Raw genomic sequence first — 21483 nt, forward strand, 5'->3', positions numbered from 1 at the left:
CTGTGCAACTGGATGTAAGTTATTAAGTGACTTTAATAAGCTCATGGTCCAGTGGGATTCATGTTTAGTGTAACACTTTTATTTTACGTTTTGTTGGGCATTGTCATGAAACATGCAGACATTGCACATTTGAATTAATATCTCTGGAATATGCCTTTTCCTCACCAGATTTGCTGTCAGTGTGGTGCGTTGCAACATTTTATAAAACGTTTCTGTCTCTAGATGAACGATTAAACTACTATAAAACACTGAATACGTTGACTGAATGTGAATGTTTATTGGCAGCCGTGTGTAATACAGAAAGCAGCTCTTTTATTGATATGCTGGTTGAATTTTGCAATATAATGTCTCAATCCATTAAGCAATTGGTGATGCAAACTGTAATTTTACAACATTATACATTTGTTCCAAACATACATTTTGCAAAATCAAAGAAATTAAGGGAACACTTGTCAATTAAGAAGTTTTCTCTTGATCTTTGTACCTGGCTCAGTCGTCACTTAAACTTTAGGTAGAAATAAAGTTGAACCCAAGTCTTCTGTTTTGATTGTGGAGATTTTATTTTGAGACCATCCAGGCTCCCACAGCTCAGTGAAATATAGAATTGCAAGAGATGAGAGATGGATTTATATATGATTACAACTTTGTAGTATTACAGCATTTGCAAATGAGAAATTGAGCAGAACAGAACCATGGTTTAAACGCATTACAAAAGCCAATCACTACAATAAGTTCTTTCAGATTAAAAGTAGAAAGCCACTAGTTAAACAGCCTATTATATAAAAAAACATTAGGGGAAATAATTCTACAAGTTGTTGAAACTGAATTGCTGTTTTACCAATTTTACATCAGAAATAGTTGAAAATAATGCTTGCCCCACCCTCAATAATAAATTAACAAAGAATGAAACCTTTGTAGGTATTTGGATTATGAGTATTTTGGACAAGGCTGTAATTATAAATAAAGCACATAAATAAAGGAAAATGACATTTAACATTGCAGAAATCTCTTTTTATCTTCATTAGATCTGAGTCTGTAATCAAGACTAATAGCAAAGCATTTCTAATGAAATTTGAATCACATTCTGCACAACACTGAACAAAAACCCAAAGAGAATGAAAAGACACTTTAAGAACTTAAGCAAGATGAATCAAACCTTTCCGTTTAAAATCTGCACTGCAAATCGCATTCTGCAACAAATCTACTAGGTTAACTCCTGCACAATTGCTATTTTCTCCATGGATGAACTAAAACAAAACCTCAAGCAATTCATACATTCATAATTTTTCAACAATTATTTATGCTAAATGTAGCCCTCAACAAAATTAGTGAGGTAAGGGAGATTCAGTGCATCATTAAAACGAAGAGTGATAAGTGCAACACGGTTTCAAAAATTAGAAGTTAGAAATGACAAGCAAACACTTTATAAAAGTGAAACTAAGACAGATCCATTTCAGATCATGAGAATGCAGAATGGGGTAAAGTTAGACACTGCTAGAAATGAGCTTGGTTTTTCAAAAATGTGATTATGGATTATGCTGCGAGAAATCATCCAGCCTGTTGACGGATCCGGGTAAGCACTTGTATAAACGATATGCAGGATGCTTCACTTGGATTTTCTTAATGAAAGCCTTTATTTAGCCCTGTAAAAAGAATATGATTTAGTGAGTCATTTACAAAAAAATAACAGATTAATGCATTTCTTGTCTGTGATCAAGACAAGAAAGAACAAAGAATGAACTATATAAATTATATTATAATATATTTTTTCAGGTAAAAGCTAGAGTGTCTAGATGGAAGATACTCATGCATACTGTCCTTTATTCATCAACATCCTGTATGGATATGCTAAATTAATTGTCATGAGGAAGCCCTTATACTTCTGATGTCAGAAACCCATCCATCCCAAAAATATAACCCACATTGATGCTTGTACGATGTTCAGAAACTTTGGCCGCCCACTCATGGTGAGGTAACAAGGAGAAAGTAGGAGAAACTATGGAAGTAAAATAATGTCAAATGTTTTTGAAACAAAGAGCCTGTTGAATTGCACTACTTGAAAAAAAATAGGCATTGCATTAACCATGCTTGCATTTTAATGCATTGTATTTTTAGGGCTTGCATTTTTATGGGCTGAAATTCAACATGGTTGAATATTTTCGCTGTGAATATTTCAATTAAAAACACATTTTCATTATTAAAAACTCAAAAATCCATATTCATCTTTCATATTTCACTTCCAAAATATTTAAACCGTTTAAAAATACAACCTATAATATTCAACAGGCAATTTTCGGTCCATTTTATTTCGCTTTGCAAATTCGCTTCCTCAAATTCGACAGTAAATTCAAAGGAACTGCAGGAAAAGCAGTAGATTACCGATATACTCTCCATCTGCTGTTAGTCGACCTCACCAGCAGGGGGTGCAAAAGCGCTTGTTGTTGACGAAGACCAGCAACAGCAAACCATTCATTCATAAAACTCATTTACTTACAGCAATTTATGTATTTGTGATTATTATGACGGCGGTTTTATGTTAAATTCAGTGTCTTCACGGTTACTTTCCCTGTGTAGCCTACAAGCATCTTTCTCTACCGTGAACAAGATTATAATGTTATTCCCCGATGCGGATGATCCAATGTTACAGTTTTGAGGTTGACGTATATTTCTCTTGGTTGTTTAGTTGCCTTAACTTTATATTGTGGCGATGTGCTGCATGCAGGCTATTAGGGTTTCCCTCAATACTTAAGGATTCCCCTGCTGGACATATAAAACGCTTAACGTAGCTTAATGGACTAATTACAGTGATATGAAAGATCAAACTCGCAGGCAAGCAGATGGACTCAGAATAACGCGCAAAGCTTAATGCTGAGCGTTTCCCAGTGATAGACTGGCATAAAGTTGGCTTGACATTCGCACATTTAGGGACCGTCTCTAAAGTGTACATAACTTTGGTATACACGTTTCTAACTTCAATAGCATTTGAATAGAACGACTTAGTCATAAAACCAACTGTAAAGTGTTCATGTAGTGTCAGGCATAATGTGCACCCTTTGGATTTTTTATATTTATTCAAATAAATTAAAGTTTGCTATTGAAGTTAGAAACGAGTATGCCAATGTTGTATGCAACTTTTGAGACGGTCCCTAAATGTGCGACTGTCCAATGTCAAGCCAATTTTACAGTTAAACTAACAATAGGAGGACAACAATATGCAAGTGCTACTATGACTCTTCCCAGTTTAAGCTAATGCAATACACGTAGCCATAGCCATACTATACTATACATAGAGAGAGAGAGAGAGAGAGAGAGAGAGAGAGAGAGAGAGAGAGAGAGAGAGAGAGAGAGAGAGAGAGAGAGAGAGAGAGAGAGTGTTAGTATTAATTGATAAAGTGTTGATTTTATGCCAGTATATCACGAAACGCTCTGCATGAAACTTTGCGCGTTACGTTCATATTCTTAGTCCATCTAGCCTATATAGTAGCCTACAGCCTACATCCCCAATAAGGAGCGAGTTTGGTCATTCATATCACTGTATTAGTCCATAAGCGTTTTGTCCCGACGGAAGGGGAATCCTTGAGTATGAGGTATTGAGGGAAACCGATTATAATCCTGTTCATGGTAGAGAAAGCTGATGACATGTAGGCTACACAGGGAAAGTAACAATGAAGTTATTGAATGAAACATAAACACAGCTTTTGTGTCTTTATCATCTTTTCCGCATATATACTGACACAGATAATCATTTTCATTTAATGAATGAATGGCTTGTTCTAAACTGTTGCTGGTCTTCGTCAACAACAAGCGCTTTTGCACCCCCTGCTGGTGAGGTCGACTAACAGCAGATGGAGAGTATATCGGTAATCCACTGCTTTTCCTGCAGTTCCTTTGAATTTACTGTCGAATTTGAGGAAGCGAATTTGCAAAGCGAAATAAAATGGACCGAAAATTGCCTGTTGAATATTATAGGTTGTATTTTTAAACAGTTTGAATATTTTGGAAGTGAAATATGAAAGGTGAATATGGATTATTGATTTTTTAATAATGAAAATGTGTTTGAAATGTTTTTAATTGAAATATTCACAGCTTAAATATTCAACCATGTTGAATTTCAGCCCATAAAAATGCAAGCCCTAAAAATACAATGCATTAAAATGCAAGCATGGTTAATGCAATGCCTATTAACCTAAAGAAACCCTTGACTTTGTAACACATTAAAGAGAAAGTTGCATAGTTCCCATTGTCCTTACCATGTATGTGAGGGTGTTATAACTCTCCCTCTCCCACTCCCTCCCTCTCTCTAGTCGGCACCTTTTCATGTTTTGACCTGCAATCCAAAAGTCCAGTAATGGTCTGCATGTGCATAGCTAAATATCTGTGTATATTAAACTTCAATCCAGCACCCATGCACTTACAAGACCTCATGTCATAGCCAAACACAAAAAAACTATGGAAGCTTGTTTCTGCCATGGAATAAATACAATTAATTCTGCCTTTTTCATCTCACAATTTTGACATTTTTTCCTCAGTAACTAGCAGTTGCAAGGAAAAAAAGTCAAATTTGTGAGTTTATATCCCAAAATTGACTCAGAATTGTGAGATTATAAAGTCAGAATTGCAAGATATAAACTTGACAAACTTGCAATTCTGACTTTTCTTCTTAGTATTGTAAGATATAAACACAAATCTAAGGGGAAAAAAGGCTATGAGATATACATTGCACAAAAAAATTGCGAGATTTTAAAAAAAAAAATTTTTTTTTTTTTTTAGAAAAGTAGAAAATTACCTTTATGTTTTTATTCTGTGAAGGAAACAAGCTCCCATAGAAAACCCTTCCGCCAAAAAAACAAAACAAAAAAAACCCTGCACAAATCTTCCCATAAAGGCCATCAGCATTAAAGGACAAGTTCGGTATTTTACACTTAAAGCCCTGTTTACAGATCATTTCTGATGAAATAGAACGGTTAAGATTAAAATGTGGACACATGCTGCTGTCCCGAGAATTTTAGGTTTATTTCGCTTTCCCCCCCACCTACACAATGGCAGCCTATGGGCACTGGAACAATCCTTCCTAAAACGCATTAAACTTTCGTTTACAAAGACGTGAAACTCACCGAGTGGTCAGGGGTGTTCACTGATATGCTCACACAAAAATCGCTGCAAAAGATGCTTTCCAACAGGTGTTTTACCATTCGTTGTAAAACTGTGGATCTATTTTTCCAAACGTCTCACACCCGTAGATTCTTCCGTTGAGAGCTTGAATAATAAATACTCCAGCCCAGTTGGTGGCGATAATGCACCTTTGCCAATTGCAAGCAAACCACTGGCATTTAATTGAATACACAGAAGAAGCAGAAGAAGAAGCGGCGGAGTAATACCGTACCGCACACAGCCCATCCAATTCAAGTCAATGGAGTTGGACAAAAACTACGATAAAACCTGTTGGAAAGCATCTTTTGCAGCGATTTTTGTGTGAGCATATCAGTGAACACCCCTGACCACTCGGTGAGTTTCACGTCTTTGTAATCGAAAGTTTAATGCGTTTTAGGAAGGATTGTTCCAGTGCCCATAGGCTGCCATTGTGTAGGTGGGGGGGAGAAGCGAAATAAACCTAAAATTCTCGGGACAGCAGCATCTGTCCAAATTTTTATCTCAACCGTTCTATTTCATCAGAAACGATCTGTAAACAGGGCTTTAAGTGTAAAATACCGAACTTGTCCTTTAAGCGTAGCAAAACTGAAACCATTTCCAAAAGATTTTTTCATGGGAACCTTTTTTGATGAGAATTTTTGCACAATGAAGCATTTTGTGGATTGATATATTGTTGCATATATATTGGTTTAATTACCTGCTCAACAGCATTCTGCCAAAATGGATTTAAACATTTCTCATATAATCTTGTATAAAAACAAAAAAATTCTCAAGTGAACAACTACATATTCACAGCTTCAGAGTGGATTTAATTATATCAATTATGTCATTCCCAATGCTTCATGAAAGCAATTAATTTTTTTTTTTAAGGTAGAGATATCTTCAGGATTATGGGTAATCTAGTTGTACACCAGGGAAGAGTCGGCATATTTTGAGAATACTCATGTTTTGAGCTGCCATCCAAAAGTCTGGTTATGGTTTGCATGTGCATGACTAAATATCTGAGTATATTAAACCTTAACCTCAAGGCATCTCCATTTCCCATGGAAAATGTGTGGAAAACGACACGTTTTATAAATCTGAATGCAAAGCATTCCTTTGGCTTTTAGCCAATATAAGAGTGCAAGAAAAAACAGCCGAGAAATCACATAAGCAAAGAGCAACTAAGACAATGCAGATAACTTACCGATACTTTTTGTAGGCAAATGCTCCACCGATGGCTATTAAAAAGAGAAGAATTGTAAGTATTCTTGATTCAAACAGAAAAAAAATAAATGAATAAATTCTCTAATAAATGTTTCAATCCCACATAAAAACTCATTTTCTCAAATTTCACAAATACAAATTACAACGGATAGTGTGTGACAGTTGTCAGGTGGATTTGCCAACAATAAGTTCATTTCCAGTGATGCTGTTAGCGGTAGGATATTACTTTAAGTGTGCCCAGGCTCTCCCGCTTGTTCTTGGAGTGTTGTGGTTTCTGCCACGAAATGCTACATTAGTTGTTTGTCGGAACATATCTTTAAAGCAATGTCTGCATTTCTAATAGCGCTCGCTATTTCTTTGATTCAGCAGGGGTTATGATCCTAGGTCAAACCTGGCTTACTGTGTTTTCCGTAATATTTTATTTCATCTGATACATGCTGAGACTTATATAATGCAATTAACGTCAAGCGTGCAAAATATGTGCAAAGTGGTAATTTCAAATTGTGCTGAATGAGAGAGGCAAGTTTATTTGTATAGCACATAAACCTGCATGATTCTGGATGAATGGAGATTAATGATTGTTTGGTTTCAAACAGAGATGACGTTTCTCCCACGATTCTGAACAAACAATAAACAAAATAACAATTTACTATAGGTTCTGACAAAATGTTAATTGGCTGCAGTCTATTTAAATTAAAATTTAATTAATCTGAATTATAAAAAAAAAAAAAAAAAACTTGAACAAATCTCTTGAATGACTGAATCAATGACAAATTAATTTTTGAACAGTCCCTTGCCGCCATATGGTGGCGTAAAGATATAATCGTTATTTGAAACGCCATGTTACTTTTAAAAGGTGATTTGCTCTATTTTGATCGCTTCCACAGACATCAGTGTTTTTATCCGAACTATAAACTTTTATCTGGGATATCCAAAAAGATATCCCAGAGGGTCTCACATCCAGGTACCGACCAGACTCAACCATGCTAAGCTTCAGTGGGGAACCAGTCTTGGGCTACAGGGTGATATGGCTGCTGGCCAAATCCCAGTACAATTTATCCCAGTACTTCTGTGAATATTTGTATATTTGTAACATAAAAAATAAATGCCACTGTGTGGTTGAAAAGAATGTTTGTGAAGCTGTTTAAACCTATACATGACAGCTGCATTTTTTTTCTCTTTAATTTTATAACTGGGTTTTTGTAGACATGTAGATTATCTGGTGAATTATGCCGACTGAGACTTACCCAAACCAAAAGCAATCAAAACACCAAAAACAATCCCTAAAGTCCTTGGAACATCTGAAAATAGAGACAATTTATTGCAAAGATTAAAACAAAATGAACAGTACAAGACATATCTTTGCAATATACTAGAAAAAAAACAAATAATTTTGTTACAATTGTAACAAAGTTAAGAATAACTTGTATGTAAATTGTCAATTAAAAGCAAGCTGCAAAGGCCAACTAGAAATATGACATGGACACATTTGGAGGTTTTTGGAATTTTCTACAACAGACAACCTCTGAGCTGTGAGATGGATTTTTTAAATGAATCATAACTAACATTTGTTTTTGTTGCAGGAACAACATTCGTATGCTTTTGGCCAAATGTATGTTTCCCCTTTTACTTTGGTTGTGTAGGTGTAAAAATAACAAATATGGGAACTTTAACTAGACAGATGTGATTATGAAGTAGCAAGAGGGCTTGTCTATGAAGAACCAATCAAATTGTGGGGAAATTATGTAATGTTTCATGTCATTTTTGCCATACCCCTATTTTATACTAAACTGTTGTATTTGTGTTTGCTGGTGAGGTTCTCAATGGAATTTGTCTGAGATCCTCCGGCCGTGCTTCTTGGGGGAGATTCTCTGAGAACTGTTCGGGATCTCTCCCGGCCGTGATTAAAGCATTTAAAGGACATTTGCTGAAGTCTGTCTGTTATTATTGCTGCAGCAAGTTAGTTAGTGGAACAAGTTATTTAGCGAAACACTAGAGACCTTACTAGCAAGTTATAGTGTGGATCGCGTTAAGAACACTAGAGACCTTATTCCCAAGTGATAGTGTTCGATGGGGACAAGGCGTCGTTCGACTCTTTGTGAGACTCTTAGGCGGGGTTAGATTGCGGCTTAGACGTCAACACGTGCGTTCAGAGGTAACTCAACTGAGTATAATATTTTTCAGGTGTCAAGGACACTCGGTTCAACTTAAGTCAGGTGCGTAGGGGAAAAATCTACCACAGCTGACAAACAAACAATTAAACGGGTCACAATCTAACATCAAAGATGCGAAATATGAATTTAAAGGAATACTAACATTATCACATATTAATAGGAATCAGCTCTTTATTGGATACTATAGTAAAATAAAAACTGAACTTAAAAAGACACTTACTTGAACTGGATGTGCGATCTGTGTCATCTTTGTCATCTATGGCATCTGTGGCTTAAAAAGAACAAAGTCAGGTAACAGTGTGTGAGAGAGAGAATGTAAGAGAATTCAAATACAAATAGATCCATAACTTAGAAGAAGTTGAAAATGCAGTATTAGTGTAAATGAGTGTTCCCCAAACAGTCCCATTATAAAAGAGCTAACACCATTAAGATCTGGTTAGAGAGAGAAACAAGAAACTTTCTGCAGTAGAACTGACATTAATCATGTAAAATTCTAAAATAATTGCAAGTATAAGAAAAAAAAGCCAAAAAGATATCAGTACAAGTGCCAATATCATAAACGCTACACATTGTTATTTACTCTTAAATTAGAGTTAATAGATGTTAATGTAGAGTTAATGTTAAACTGGCAATGATACAGAGAGTTGTAATGATACCTAAAGATGATTCTGGCTCATTTAGAATTTTAGTAGAGGTGGGGGCAATCGTTTCAATGATGAAATAATTTGGCTCACGAATAACCTCAACCCAAAATGATCTTAGGCAACCGTGAGTTTCATTTTCATACAACATGCCCAATCCATCTCAATGTAAGGGCTTTCCATGCAACCTTTTCTTTACAGCTGGTCCTCACTCTCAGCAAACATATTACACAACACCTTTTCTTCCTCTTTTACCTGATATAATGAAATATATTTAAGATCTTAATGCGTTTATAAGGCCACAAAGAGTATGTGAGTTTTGCGCACATATGGTTTCTGTTGTTCCTACATTTTTTCGTAATTTTCAAAAATGTGTATGTTTTTGGAATGTTATTGGTGTATCATGATTTGGTGAAAACATTTAGACTCAGATTTTTTTGCACATGTACACATGCATGGTTATTGAAAAAGAAAATGTGTTGTGAAAAGCGCAATACAGATTCATTGAATTGAATTATACCTACTACATTTGGCAGATCAGAGCAGACATATATTAGTATGTCTATGAATCCAGGATATGTACAGCTGTACTTTAATTCCCAAAAAGATTTGATAATAATAATAATAATAATAATAATAATAATTAGATGTGTAGAGAATTTTGTAATCACACCACTGAATCAAAATTGAATAAAATTGTGAGCTTACTAAAAATTCAGTCCAAAATTTTAAGCCACTCTTTTTTCATAATTGGTGACACCACTACAGAAAGTTTCTTAGCTCTCTCATACTGTATTTTTATGTCGTTAACATCGTTGATTGGTCGTTAACGTTAACACAGGGCCATTTAGAGAACATAAATGTGTATCTAAGATTGTCATAATGGAGTATAGATTTAAAGAGTGCAATACCATCAGTGTTAGGTCGAGCCTTGGAGGTTACTACCGTGGAAGTTGTGGTTGTTGTACTTGTACTTGTTGTACTTGTACTTGTTGTACTTGTACTTGTTGTACTTGGGGCTGAGAGTCAAACATGTAACATACACATTGGGTTAGGGAACTAGAAATAGGAGTTCAAGAAGTCTAGATAATATCAGAAATACAAATCACACTCTTATATGCTTAAAATGAGAGAGAGAAGAAACTTTCTAAAGTTTTCTTCAGAGATCCATGAAAGTTCATGGCGATGTAAATATAAATTCATTTTGCGCTAAAAGGCATGAAATTAATATTGTCATATTAATCAATATATAATCTAGTCAGTATATGTCAGAAATGTGTCAATATATGTAAACACAATTACTTATCCTGAAAGTAATTGTATTAATCATTAAACCGTTTACTAATCAACAGAAAAAAGAAAAAAGCAAAGAAAACTTTTCATTTTCATCTCTTGACTGGCAACGTACCCACACATTTTGGTGGATCAGGTTTAAAAGTCCCATCCTCAGAACAACGAAGTGTTGAACTTCCAATAAGATTAAACCCACTGTTACATTTGTAGGACAAGACCTGTAAATAATCATAACTGTCCCGAAGCTCCTCTCCATGCTGTCCATTTACTATGGGTGTAGGTGCCTTACATTTCACCACTAAAGAGAAAAAAATAAATAAATGTTGGCTCTTCAATGTCATATTTCAGTCAAATTTAAGAAACGAAAACCTTCACCTTTACAGAAAAGATCTCTGCCATATTGTCAGTATATGTAAGAAATGTGTCAATATGTATACATAAGTACTTATCGTCATGTTTGATTTTAGGTCAGTCAGATTCGAGGATCGGAACTAACTGTTATACATATTAAAATGAACCTAACAAGCTTATTGTCAGGTTTATGTTCTGTTATGTGGACCCATATTTTGTCATTCTCTTCTGTTTACTTCACTTCCTGTTTCAACGCTGTTTAGTTTCGGTTACTGAAAATGTCCTCGTTTTTGTTCATGCTGACCACATCGTAAGTAACACTTATTAATATAGCTTATTAAGATACAACAATTTGTATGGTCCTGTCAAGCAGACAAAAACATGAACATGATGAATAGGTCATGTAGCTTTGCATGGTTAAACGACGTACAGCTATTATCACTCAGGGTGTACTCACTTTTGTTGCCAGCTATTTTGACAATAATGGCTGTATGTTGAGTTATTTTTAGAGGACAGTAAATATATACTGCTATACAAGCAGGAAGCAGAACATTGACTACTCTAAAATCTATCCAAGTTTCATTTCTATAGTATTGTCCCTTGAGAAGATATGAAGAGTTCAGATGCAAAAGCCTCTAAGTGCCATCTGAAATTTTCTTCTTGAATGATCATTTTTATCAAGCTCGTATATTTAAGTTCAATAATTTCACTTAAATGGCAATGCAAATTACCTATTAATTGTCATTTAAGTGAAATTACTTAACTTAAATATACAAGCTTTATAAAAATGATCATTCTAGAAGAAAATTTCAGATGGCACTTAGAGGCTTTTGCATCTGAACTCTTCATATACTAAAATGTTTGCTGAAATGTGAGGGGTGTACTCACTTTTGTGAGATACTGTATATATATTTATATCACAATATATTTATAATTTAACATGACCCGTTAACTCTACTATTACTAACAACAAATAAAAAATAAAAAATAAAAAGCGGATCACAAAGGCATCCTAAAATTAAAATAGAGGTCTTATGGTCCATATTCCAAATCTTTTGAAACCATCCTAAAGCACTATGTGATGAATGAAATTTAAAAAGCATAATTCACTGAAAACATTCAGCTCTATAAAAGTGTCCAGCAAGCTTACTTTCATGGCTGTCAAGATCTGAAATTTTGTGCACAAGTTGTATGGGATTTGAACCCCATTTACTTTCAGCTAAACATCTCCCTTTGTGTTTCACAAAAGACTGCTATGGAGGAAGAGAATGTTACTGATCGACTGTGTGAACTTCACTTGTTGACTCCTTTCTTTTTACACAGCAAATAGAGGGACCCAAGCTGTATTTTTTGACCGCCCACTCCCACCCGCAGAAAAGGTAAAACCGCCCACTCCCGCGAGATTTGCGCTGGGTCCAATCCCAATGCAGCCCTCTAAATGTGAAAGTCAGCTAGACTAATAGCTCAAGACTTTCTTAACAAATGACAAGTGAGTAAATTCTCATCTTCATTTTGGGTGAGCTACTCCTTTAAACAGAGTGACATCACTAAGAGATAACAGGGTGTGCAGTCATGCAATAATAAAACCATTATATTCTTACCAATGCACTCTGGTGGTTTAGGGTTCCATCCATTTTCTGTACACACAATATGAGATTCTCCTTTCATTGTATAGCCTGTATCACATTTGTAATCTATTAAGTTGCTCAGTTTATAGGGGGGTGGTTTTCCACCGATTCTATATGCGTGTGGAATTTCAGGCTTTGGACACCCATCTGAAAAAAATAAAAGTAAAAGTTTATGTAATATATGTAAATGAATTGTATTAATCATTAAACATTTTAGTCATCAACAGGAAAAAAGAAAAGAAATTTAAAAGAAAGTAAAAAAACTTTATTTTTTTTTTATCTCTTTAACCATAACTTACCCAAACATTTTGGTGGATCAGGTTTAAAAGTCCCATCCTCAGAACAATGAAGTGCTGAACTTCCAATAAGACTAAACCCACTGTTACATTTGTAGGTCACGACCTGTAAATACTCATAACTGTCCCAAGGCTGATCTCCAAGCTGTCCATTTACTATGGCTGGAGGTGCATTACATTTCACCACTAAAGAGAGAAAAAAAAAGTTGGCTCTTCAAATGTCATATTTCAGTCAAATGTAAGAAATGAAAACCTTTAAAAAAAAATTAAAAAAAAAAAAAAATCCTAGTGATTAAACACTTATTTTCAGATGCATCTCAAAGTGAAGAGCACATAATTGTTTATACTCATCATGAATTGTTCTGAATAAATGTGTGCTCTTCAAGGTCATATTTCATTAACGTTTAAGAAAAAAACCCTCACCTTCACAGACAGGATGTCTGCCATCCCATCCACCCTCTCTGCACCATCTATATTTTATCTGTCCATCTAACATATATCTGGGGGAAAAAAAGATCATCTTCGAGTTCTTACCAAATCAGAGCACATCTAAATCTAAACACATGGTTAAAACAGCACAAAGAAACTGCCTTAAAATGGTTTCACTTACCCTGTGTCACAAACTGCTGTAATTTTGTCGCCAAATAAAATCCCTTCTATTTCATATCTCCCATTGATAATATCTGGAGGACTTCCACATGTTTTTTCTGTAAAGTATTAAATATATTATTGACTTATTAAAAAATAATCTTTAGTGTTGCCTTACTTTATATGAAACAGATTTATTTTAAGCGGAAATGTGTGATGCTGTGAAGCTTCCTGCATCAGTGACGAAAAACTGCTATAAAGGATTCTTAAGATATTCAAGGACTTGCTGATCTATACTGTACATCCTTCACATGGCTAAATTAGATTTTAAAAAACATTCAAAGACACTTTAGGGAAATTTACAAATGTAGGGTACTCAAAAAAAAGTTATTGCTAGTACATACTTGTGCATTCTAATTCCAGACTTGTCCACTGGTTTCCCTCACAAGTAACATATTTAGATGCTCTTGAGTTTACTGATTTATACCCAGTATCACACTCAAATGTTACAGTGGATCCATCTGGGAAACTTTGAGCCGAGAGAGAAGATTCTGACATGACGACATTCCTTGATGGAAAAGAAGGCGGTGTACACTGTGCTGTGGAGATAAACAAAACACATGCTTTACTGTAATCTGACGCAATACTATTCTATCCATCATCCTCACAATTATTAGCACTACTACACCATCTTAGCTTTATTTTGGTAACGAAGGACTAGATTGTGATTACTTTAAACAAAAGTAAATTAGTATGACTTAAGGAAGATGTGCTGTTGAAATTAAATCACAGCGCTTCTTCATATGTTGCTCATACATTTCATTGTGTTCTTTTTTCTTTTTAAATAGAGCCAAAGGTTACAAGATTTGAAAACTTTTGGCCTCTCTCAAACACTGAAACTAAAGCAGATTTTAGACACAACCGTGTTGATAACTGCAACTTAGTTAATCAAGTGCTGAAGTTGATTAATATAGCACTGTTATCATTGCAAAATGTGTTAAGGTTACATAATTATTTGTGAACTATGGACAAAAACACATCTGCTGGTTAAATCAGTCCTGACAGCATTATAAGAAGGCCTATATGGCATTCTAACGGCCTGAGTCTTTGAACCTGATGACATTGTTGCAGGCCAATATAAAAAGTAAAATAATTTTGGATTCATGCATCCAAAAGCAAATGGAAGTCATGTGTGCATTTGCCGTGTTTACAGTGAAGAATTCAGTTAATTCTGTGTATAGTAGAAGCATGCTATGACCATCTAGCTTTAGGCTTAAACTTTTCTGTTTGCAAAGCATTATTAGTTGCTAGTATCAACATTATGCTACTAGGTTATACATGCGTGTACTGCTTGTTCAGTGAATGAACTTACAAGGTGCCCTTTTCTATTACTATATTACAGTTTTACACAATTCTCAGAATGGTCGTGCCACTCAAAAGGACTGAAACAAATAATTTCTAATAATAAGCTTGTGCTACTAATAATCCTCATCTGTCAGATTGACTGAATGAAATGTAAATTAGTCTTAAATATTCTTATTTTTTACAGTAATATTTGACCCATAATATTGCTCCACAACTACTCTTGAAAGTCGTTGAGCTTTTGGGGTTTTTCATGATCTGCTGAAAGAAATTGATCACTTTTATACTTTTCCTTTTGATGTTAAATGGTTGAGAGGTAAGGAGAATAACGTCACCTAATTGTACCAGTTTTTGCAAGGGGAAATCCTTACTCTTATGATTACTGGGAATTTGGACATACTTATTTTGTCACAAACTCCTACTTGTGTTGAACTTTGTCCTAGTTCGCCTACTAGCCTATATATTGGTACGTTTTTTTTTTCCTCACTTAACGTTAATTAAGAACAGAACTCAGAAACTCGCACTGTTTATACTACAAAACAGCATATAATAGTGCTTAAGTACTCGAAATGGGACGTACCGACTGTAAAACTAAATCGTAGTTCACTAACGATAGATAGATAGATAGATAGATAGATAGATAGATAGATAGATACTCACCTCGGACATGTTCACAAATCATAAGAAACGAAAGAAGAGCAACATTGAGCCACAAGACCTTGCATCCCATCTTGTTAATGTAGTCTTAATCAAGGCCAATGTTATTCGTTTTCTGTACCAAAGAAACAAAAAAGGCATTTTAGCGACACGGCGTAAAGAAATACACTTTTAAAATATGTAACGTATTTTTGAATAATCAAAAGTTAACACAAGCATTATCTACAGTAAACCAGGCACAAAAGATTCACATAAACATTTGTTTCTGTTAGCCTGTTAGCGGCTAGCATAACAGTCAAGACAGGTTTTAATTATTAACGTCATATTATTAAAAGACAACATGCACATGATTTGAACGAATGCATAATAGGTTTAATTAACTAACCACGCTTCAGTCGAATTTTTAAAGGCTAAGTTAGCTGCTAATCGTAACACTAAAATAATGTGTTACAGGCAACGCGCGGAAGGGCGTGATGAACACTGAACTTCCTTCCTCTGTTCAGTTCACACTCACAGTCCATAGCCCAAACCCTAATCTAACCCGACACACATAATATATATTATATATATATATATATATATATATATATATATATATATATATATATAGTCTTTTTTCCCCTTCATTATAACGTCTTTTCAAGCGGTTGTGGTAGGTAACGTTATAGCTACTCAGAGAAGTGAAAATGAATCCTTGTTTTAAACATCCTTACCTTTAGGTGTTTAGGAGGTTTCTCGATGTTCTGTGTTTGATTCAGAGGTATATAAAGCCCGTTTAACTTTCAGGAAATGAGATTAAGGGGTGTCGGAGATCTTACCGCAGTTCTCATGAAGTAAGTTTCCGTCTAAAGAGGGCGTTACCGATGTGTCATAGACTAGGGTGGAAAGTCTCTATGGCAAGCCTTTTTCCCAGCAGCTCCATTACTCGTCGTATTCACAACAGCGCCATCTTATCCAAATATTACCAACAAAAACAAAGATTTGGATCAGTTAACCTAAAAAATTTTTTACGAATTATTGGTCCTGAAACATTTTTTATTTATTTAAATTGTTTACTTTATTTTTTAAATGTTTTCAATGATTTTTGGTCTTCTTTTACCTCAATTACACGTGTTGTAGGCTACTGTAAGAATTGTGGATGGATTTATAAACATTGAGAAATAAAGTTGAACAGAAATAAATATGACTCTAAATAATGAACAGAAAAAAATATTGCATATACAATTATAAGTATGAACTAACTTTTTTCCTGTTAAAATGGATAGGTAACATCTTCAATATTACAGAAATGTATCATTTGTTGGGCTGATGTTTTTAATTTATGGCAAGAAACCTTGAACAAGGCGGAAATTCAAAAACTGTCACCCTTAATTCATCCTACATCTCTTCTTCAGTGGGTTGTACTTTTATTTAATGTTTTTGGATTGTTCTGCTGACGAAACACTGTAAAATAATATCTTTCCGAGAAATTTCAGTTGACAAAAACTCTTGATAATTAGTGACCTACAGCTTTTTACAGCGGATGCCTTTGAAAACACAGCTAGTCAAAGCCTCACTTTCATACCTGTCATGGCGCTGCTCTGAATAAGGTCTATAACTAGCAATATGGGGTTTATGCTTTATTTCCACCACAGTTGAATAAAAATATAATTCTTTAAGCCATAATAATGAGAAACTTAATTCTGAAATAACTTTGTTTCAAATTAACATTTCATAATAATAAGAGCCTATAAATCTTTAACTACACATTATTATTTTATCAAGCAAATCCATTAAGTACCATTCTTGTGGCTCATAGATGTGAGTAGGCCATATTTGTGATTTTTTTTTTAAACTTTTATTCAAAAATCAGAAGCCAAGAACAAGTAGCTATCAATTTGACAAATATCAGTAAATGAAGTATGCCAAAGCCTGGTTAAATTCACATATTCATGGCATGGGGCAGATCGTCAGACACGTCTCAGGAACACACAATATTAGGCCTAAATGAATAAAACATGACAGTAATAAATGCATTTGATCACTGTATAGTTATTTAAAATCTGCTATTGTAAAAACAAACATGTTCTGTGATATATGCATATATAAACAGGATATATTTGGAGGCAGCACAGAAACATTTTGTCTTGGATTTTTTCATAAACTAGGCTCATGACAAGCTAGTTGACTGAGACGCATGCCTGAAAACAGATCAAAGAAACAATGTGAACAATTAAAAAGTAATTATTAATATTGACTATGAATATAGAAATATGTCATGTTTTTTGAAACCGGTATGACTTTTGCCTTTGATAATAATGTACAATGAAACTTTTCAGTACAATAAAAGCAGATGGTGACAAGTCGCTGTTCAAGCCCCCAAAAGAGCACCAACAAAAATATTGCCAAAAAAGTAGACATTCAATTATTCAAAGTCTTCTAAAGCCAAAAAAAGAACAGACCACTTTTTGTTAGGAACAGGTCACTCACTAAAAACCTTGCCTGTTCAAATCTGTTTCAGTAATGATCCACACCAAAGAAATATTCTTATTTATCAGTTTTATTTAGTCTAGATCTGTGGCATTGATAGAGTACACTCAAATTGTATCCAATGCACCTTGTAGGCCTACTGTAAGCCAATCATAAAAGACCCAGCTGTTTCACAACAGTCAGTTACCATTGACAGATACCTTATAAATAGAGCTTATAGGAGTAAATGGTTCCTTCCTACCCACTGCATTCCCTACTTTGACTACATTTATTAGCTCACATGAATATGTCATAGCAAACAGCTTCAAGATTAGATAAACAGACCAACAGAAAGGAGTTTATTCAATGTTGAATGTGCGGAAGTTTGAACAGGATTTGACAGCAAGAATGAGGAAGGAAGAAGGAATGAAGGGGTCAATCAGCTCGCTATAGTTCTATAGTCAGGGCACTTAGCAGGGGGTTGGCCATTTTAAGGGTTTTCTCCATCACTAAATCCTTCCAGTGCACTGAAACGTTCACTTCCTAAAAATACCCATTTTGTGACGTCATGTGAAAATTATGAATTGCACAAAAACAGTGCACAAAAACTACCCATACTGCAGCTGATTGATGCATAATTTGTTTCCATCAGATCCAAGGTTTCAACGTTACTGGTGAAATGTTCTCGTATGCCAGCGATTGTGCAGGGTTCTTCACTCCGGGGATTTGGATGGGCCTGCTGACCTCTCTGCTCATGGTGCTCATCCTTACCTACGGCCTGCACATGATCATGCAGATTCACACCATGGACCGCTTTGATGACCCAAAAGGCCCAGCAATTTCAGTGCCTCTGAGTGAATGAGCTGTGATGTTGTCAAACTGTAAAAATATGCTTGTATGTATGTCAAAAACCTCCAGCCCTTAATGTGGTTGTCAATCAGAAATTTCTGGATCTAGCATGATTATTTGAATGTTTTTAAGAGTATGTATATTCAAAGGCAAAAAATGTGTCTTGTAGAAAGTGCTGAAATTATTTTCACATCTCCTTTACTTCATAAACTTTGATAATACTTTACAATAAGGTTCAATACATTAACTAACTTTTATGCAATAGCTAACATGAAATAACATTGAGCATTAAACATTAAAACAAATAAACATTTATTTATAAATGTGAAATTAATATAAAAGTGATCTAGATTAATAAATGATGTAAAATTGTTCATTCACTAATAATTAGTTACCCAGTGCATTAACTAATGTCAATAAATGCAACCTTTCGTAAAGTCTTTCAAGGTTTCACATACACATTTCAGTACACATACAGTGCACGTTTCTCTGTCTAGTGGTAAACTAAACTTATGAACGCAATTACATTTTTGACAGATTTTGCATTACAGCAACTTGCACTGTTATCTTTAGGACTACTGTTTTTTTATCTCATCTTTTAAAACTGGTGGTTTATTTCTCAGATTGTACTAGATTTGTATGTTTGTGTTGTTGTGCATTTAAGATTTGCCAATATTGAATTATGCCAAATATACAATTTAAGTGCCTAAGATGAACCGGTCACTGCTTGGAAAATGAAAAGTGCTAAAAAATAAAAACAAGCCATTTAAGGTAAATTGTTATATTGGTTAGTGAATTAGAATTTTTCAATTAGACTGACTAATAAAAGTGCCAAAAGTACCAATATTCGTGTATTTTCAATGGACACAATGTTTGAGATATATAAGATGACTAAAATTGAATAAAAATAAAAAAATGTGAAGTTTTATAGTAGATCAATATTATGGCTAATAGCATATAACATGTCAGCATTTTGCTGTATCCTGTGCAACTGGATGTAAGTTATGAAGTGACTTTAATAAGCTCATGGTCCAGTGGGATTCATGTTTAGTGTAACACTTTTATTTTACGTTTTGTTGGGCATTGTCATGAAACATGCAGACATTGCATGTTTGAATTAATACCTCTGGAATATGCCTTTTCTTCACCAGATTTGCTGTCAGTGTGGTGCGTTGCAACATTTTATAAAACGTTTCTGTCTCTAGATGAACGATTAAACTACTATAAAACACTGAATACGTTGACTGAATGTGAATGTTTATTGGCAGCCGTGTGTAATACAGAAAGCAGCTCTTTTATTGATATGCTGGTTGAATTTTGCAATATAATGTCTCAATCCATTAAGCAATTGGTGATGCAAACTGTAATTTTACAACATTATACATTTGTTCCAAACATACATTTTGCAAAATCAAAGAAATTAAGGGAACACTTGTCAATTAAGAAGTTTTCTCTTGATCTTTGTACCTGGCTCAGTCGTCACTTAAACATTAGGTACAAATAAAGTTGAACCCAAGTCTTCTGTTTTGATTGTGGAGCTTTTATTTTGAGACCGTCCAGGCTCCCACAGCTCAGTGAAATATAGAATTGCAAGAGATGAGAGATGGATTTATATATGATTACAACCTTGTAGTATTACAGCATTTGTAATATGAAAGGGCCATGCCAGTGCAAATGAGAAATTGAGCAGAACAGAACCATGGTTTAAACGCATTACAAAAGCCAATCACTACAATAAAATCTTTCAAATTAAAAGTAGAAAACCACTAGTTAAACAGCCTATTATATAAAAAAACAGCCCTCCTTTAGGGGAAATAATTCTACAAGTTGTTGAAACTGAATTGCTATTTTACCAATTTTACATCAGAAATAGTTGAAAATAATGCTTGCCCCACCCTCAATAATAAATTAACAAAGAATGAAACCTTTGTAGGTATTTGGGTCATGAGTATTTTGGACAAGGCTGTAATTATAAATAAAGCACATAAATAAAGGAAAATGACATTTAACATTGCAGAAATCTCTTATCTTCATTAGATCTGAGTCTGTAATCAAGACTAATAGCAAAACATTTCTAATGAAATTTGAATCAGATTCTGCACAACACTGAACAAAAACCCAAAGAGAATGAAAAGACACTTTAAGAACTTCAGCAAGATGAATCAAACCTTTCCGTTTAAAATCTGCACTGCAAATCGCATTCTGCAACAAATCTACTAGGTTAACTCCTGCACAATTGCTATTTTCTCCATGGATGAACTAAAACAAAACCTCAAGCAATTCATACATTCATATTTGTTCAACAATTATTTATGCTAAATGTAGCCCTCAACAAAATGAGTGAGGTAAGGGAGATTCAGTGCATCATTAAAACGAAGAGTGATAAGTGCAACACGGTTTCAAAAATTAGAAGTTAGAAATGACAAGCAAACACTTTATAAAAGTGAAACTAAGACAGATCCATTTCAGATCATGAGAATGCAGAATGGGGTAAAGTTAGACACTGCTAGAAATGAGCTTGGTTTTTCAAAAATGTGATTATGGATTATGCTGCGAGAAATCATCCAGCCTGTTGACGGATCCGGGTAAGCACTTGTATAAACGATATGTATTTGCAAGATGCTTCACTTGGATTTTCTTAATGAAAGCCTTTATTTAGCCCTGTAAAAAGAATATGATTTATTGAGTCATTTACAAAAAATAACAGATTAATGCATTTCTTGTCTGTGATCAAGACAAGAAAGAACAAAGAATGAACTATATAAATTATATTATAATATATATTTTTAAGGTCCCAGTAATAAGGCTCAGGTAAAAGCTAGTGTCTAGAAGATACTCA

General features: G+C 34.4%; 2 protein-coding genes across 50 annotated transcripts in view; both read right to left on the reverse strand.

The window, feature by feature from the left end:
• Positions 1-671: 671 nt before the first annotated feature.
• Positions 672-16316, reverse strand: rca2.1 (regulator of complement activation group 2 gene 1). Of its 19 annotated transcripts, none has more exons than XM_079849329.1 (14): positions 16061-16277; positions 15351-15462; positions 13733-13927; positions 13351-13447; positions 13164-13240; positions 12744-12926; positions 12418-12591; positions 10581-10763; positions 10084-10191; positions 8752-8796; positions 7605-7658; positions 6338-6371; positions 4251-4327; positions 672-1643 (listed from the first exon to the last, which is right to left on the reverse strand). In XM_079849329.1, the coding sequence occupies exons 2-13, from the start codon at positions 15418-15420 to the stop codon at positions 4267-4269; spliced, it is 1281 nt and encodes a 426-aa protein (XP_079705455.1). In that variant the 5' UTR covers positions 15421-15462; positions 16061-16277; the 3' UTR covers positions 672-1643; positions 4251-4266. The 19 variants fall into 19 exon arrangements, 15 of the variants coding, with proteins under 15 accessions (XP_079705455.1, XP_079705448.1, XP_079705461.1 ...); XM_079849322.1 differs by having other exon boundaries at positions 8752-8802; XR_013818995.1 differs by lacking the exon at positions 7605-7658 and having other exon boundaries at positions 8714-8796; positions 10084-10175.
• A 3573-nt stretch (positions 16317-19889) lies between these two features.
• The window catches only part of LOC307145773 (complement component receptor 1-like protein), a 30228-nt gene continuing 28634 nt past the window's right edge, over positions 19890-21483 (reverse strand). For all 31 annotated transcript variants that reach the window (XM_079849287.1, XM_079849295.1, XM_079849288.1 and 28 more), the window contains one exon: positions 19890-21305. In XM_079849287.1, the coding sequence (XP_079705413.1) occupies positions 21296-21305 (10 nt within the window). In that variant the 3' untranslated portion in view covers positions 19890-21295. The remainder of the gene's footprint in view (positions 21306-21483) is intronic.

This window comes from Squalius cephalus (assembly GCF_949319135.1).
Source record: "Squalius cephalus genome assembly, chromosome: 18".
NCBI classification, from domain to species: Eukaryota; Metazoa; Chordata; class Actinopteri; order Cypriniformes; family Leuciscidae; genus Squalius; species Squalius cephalus.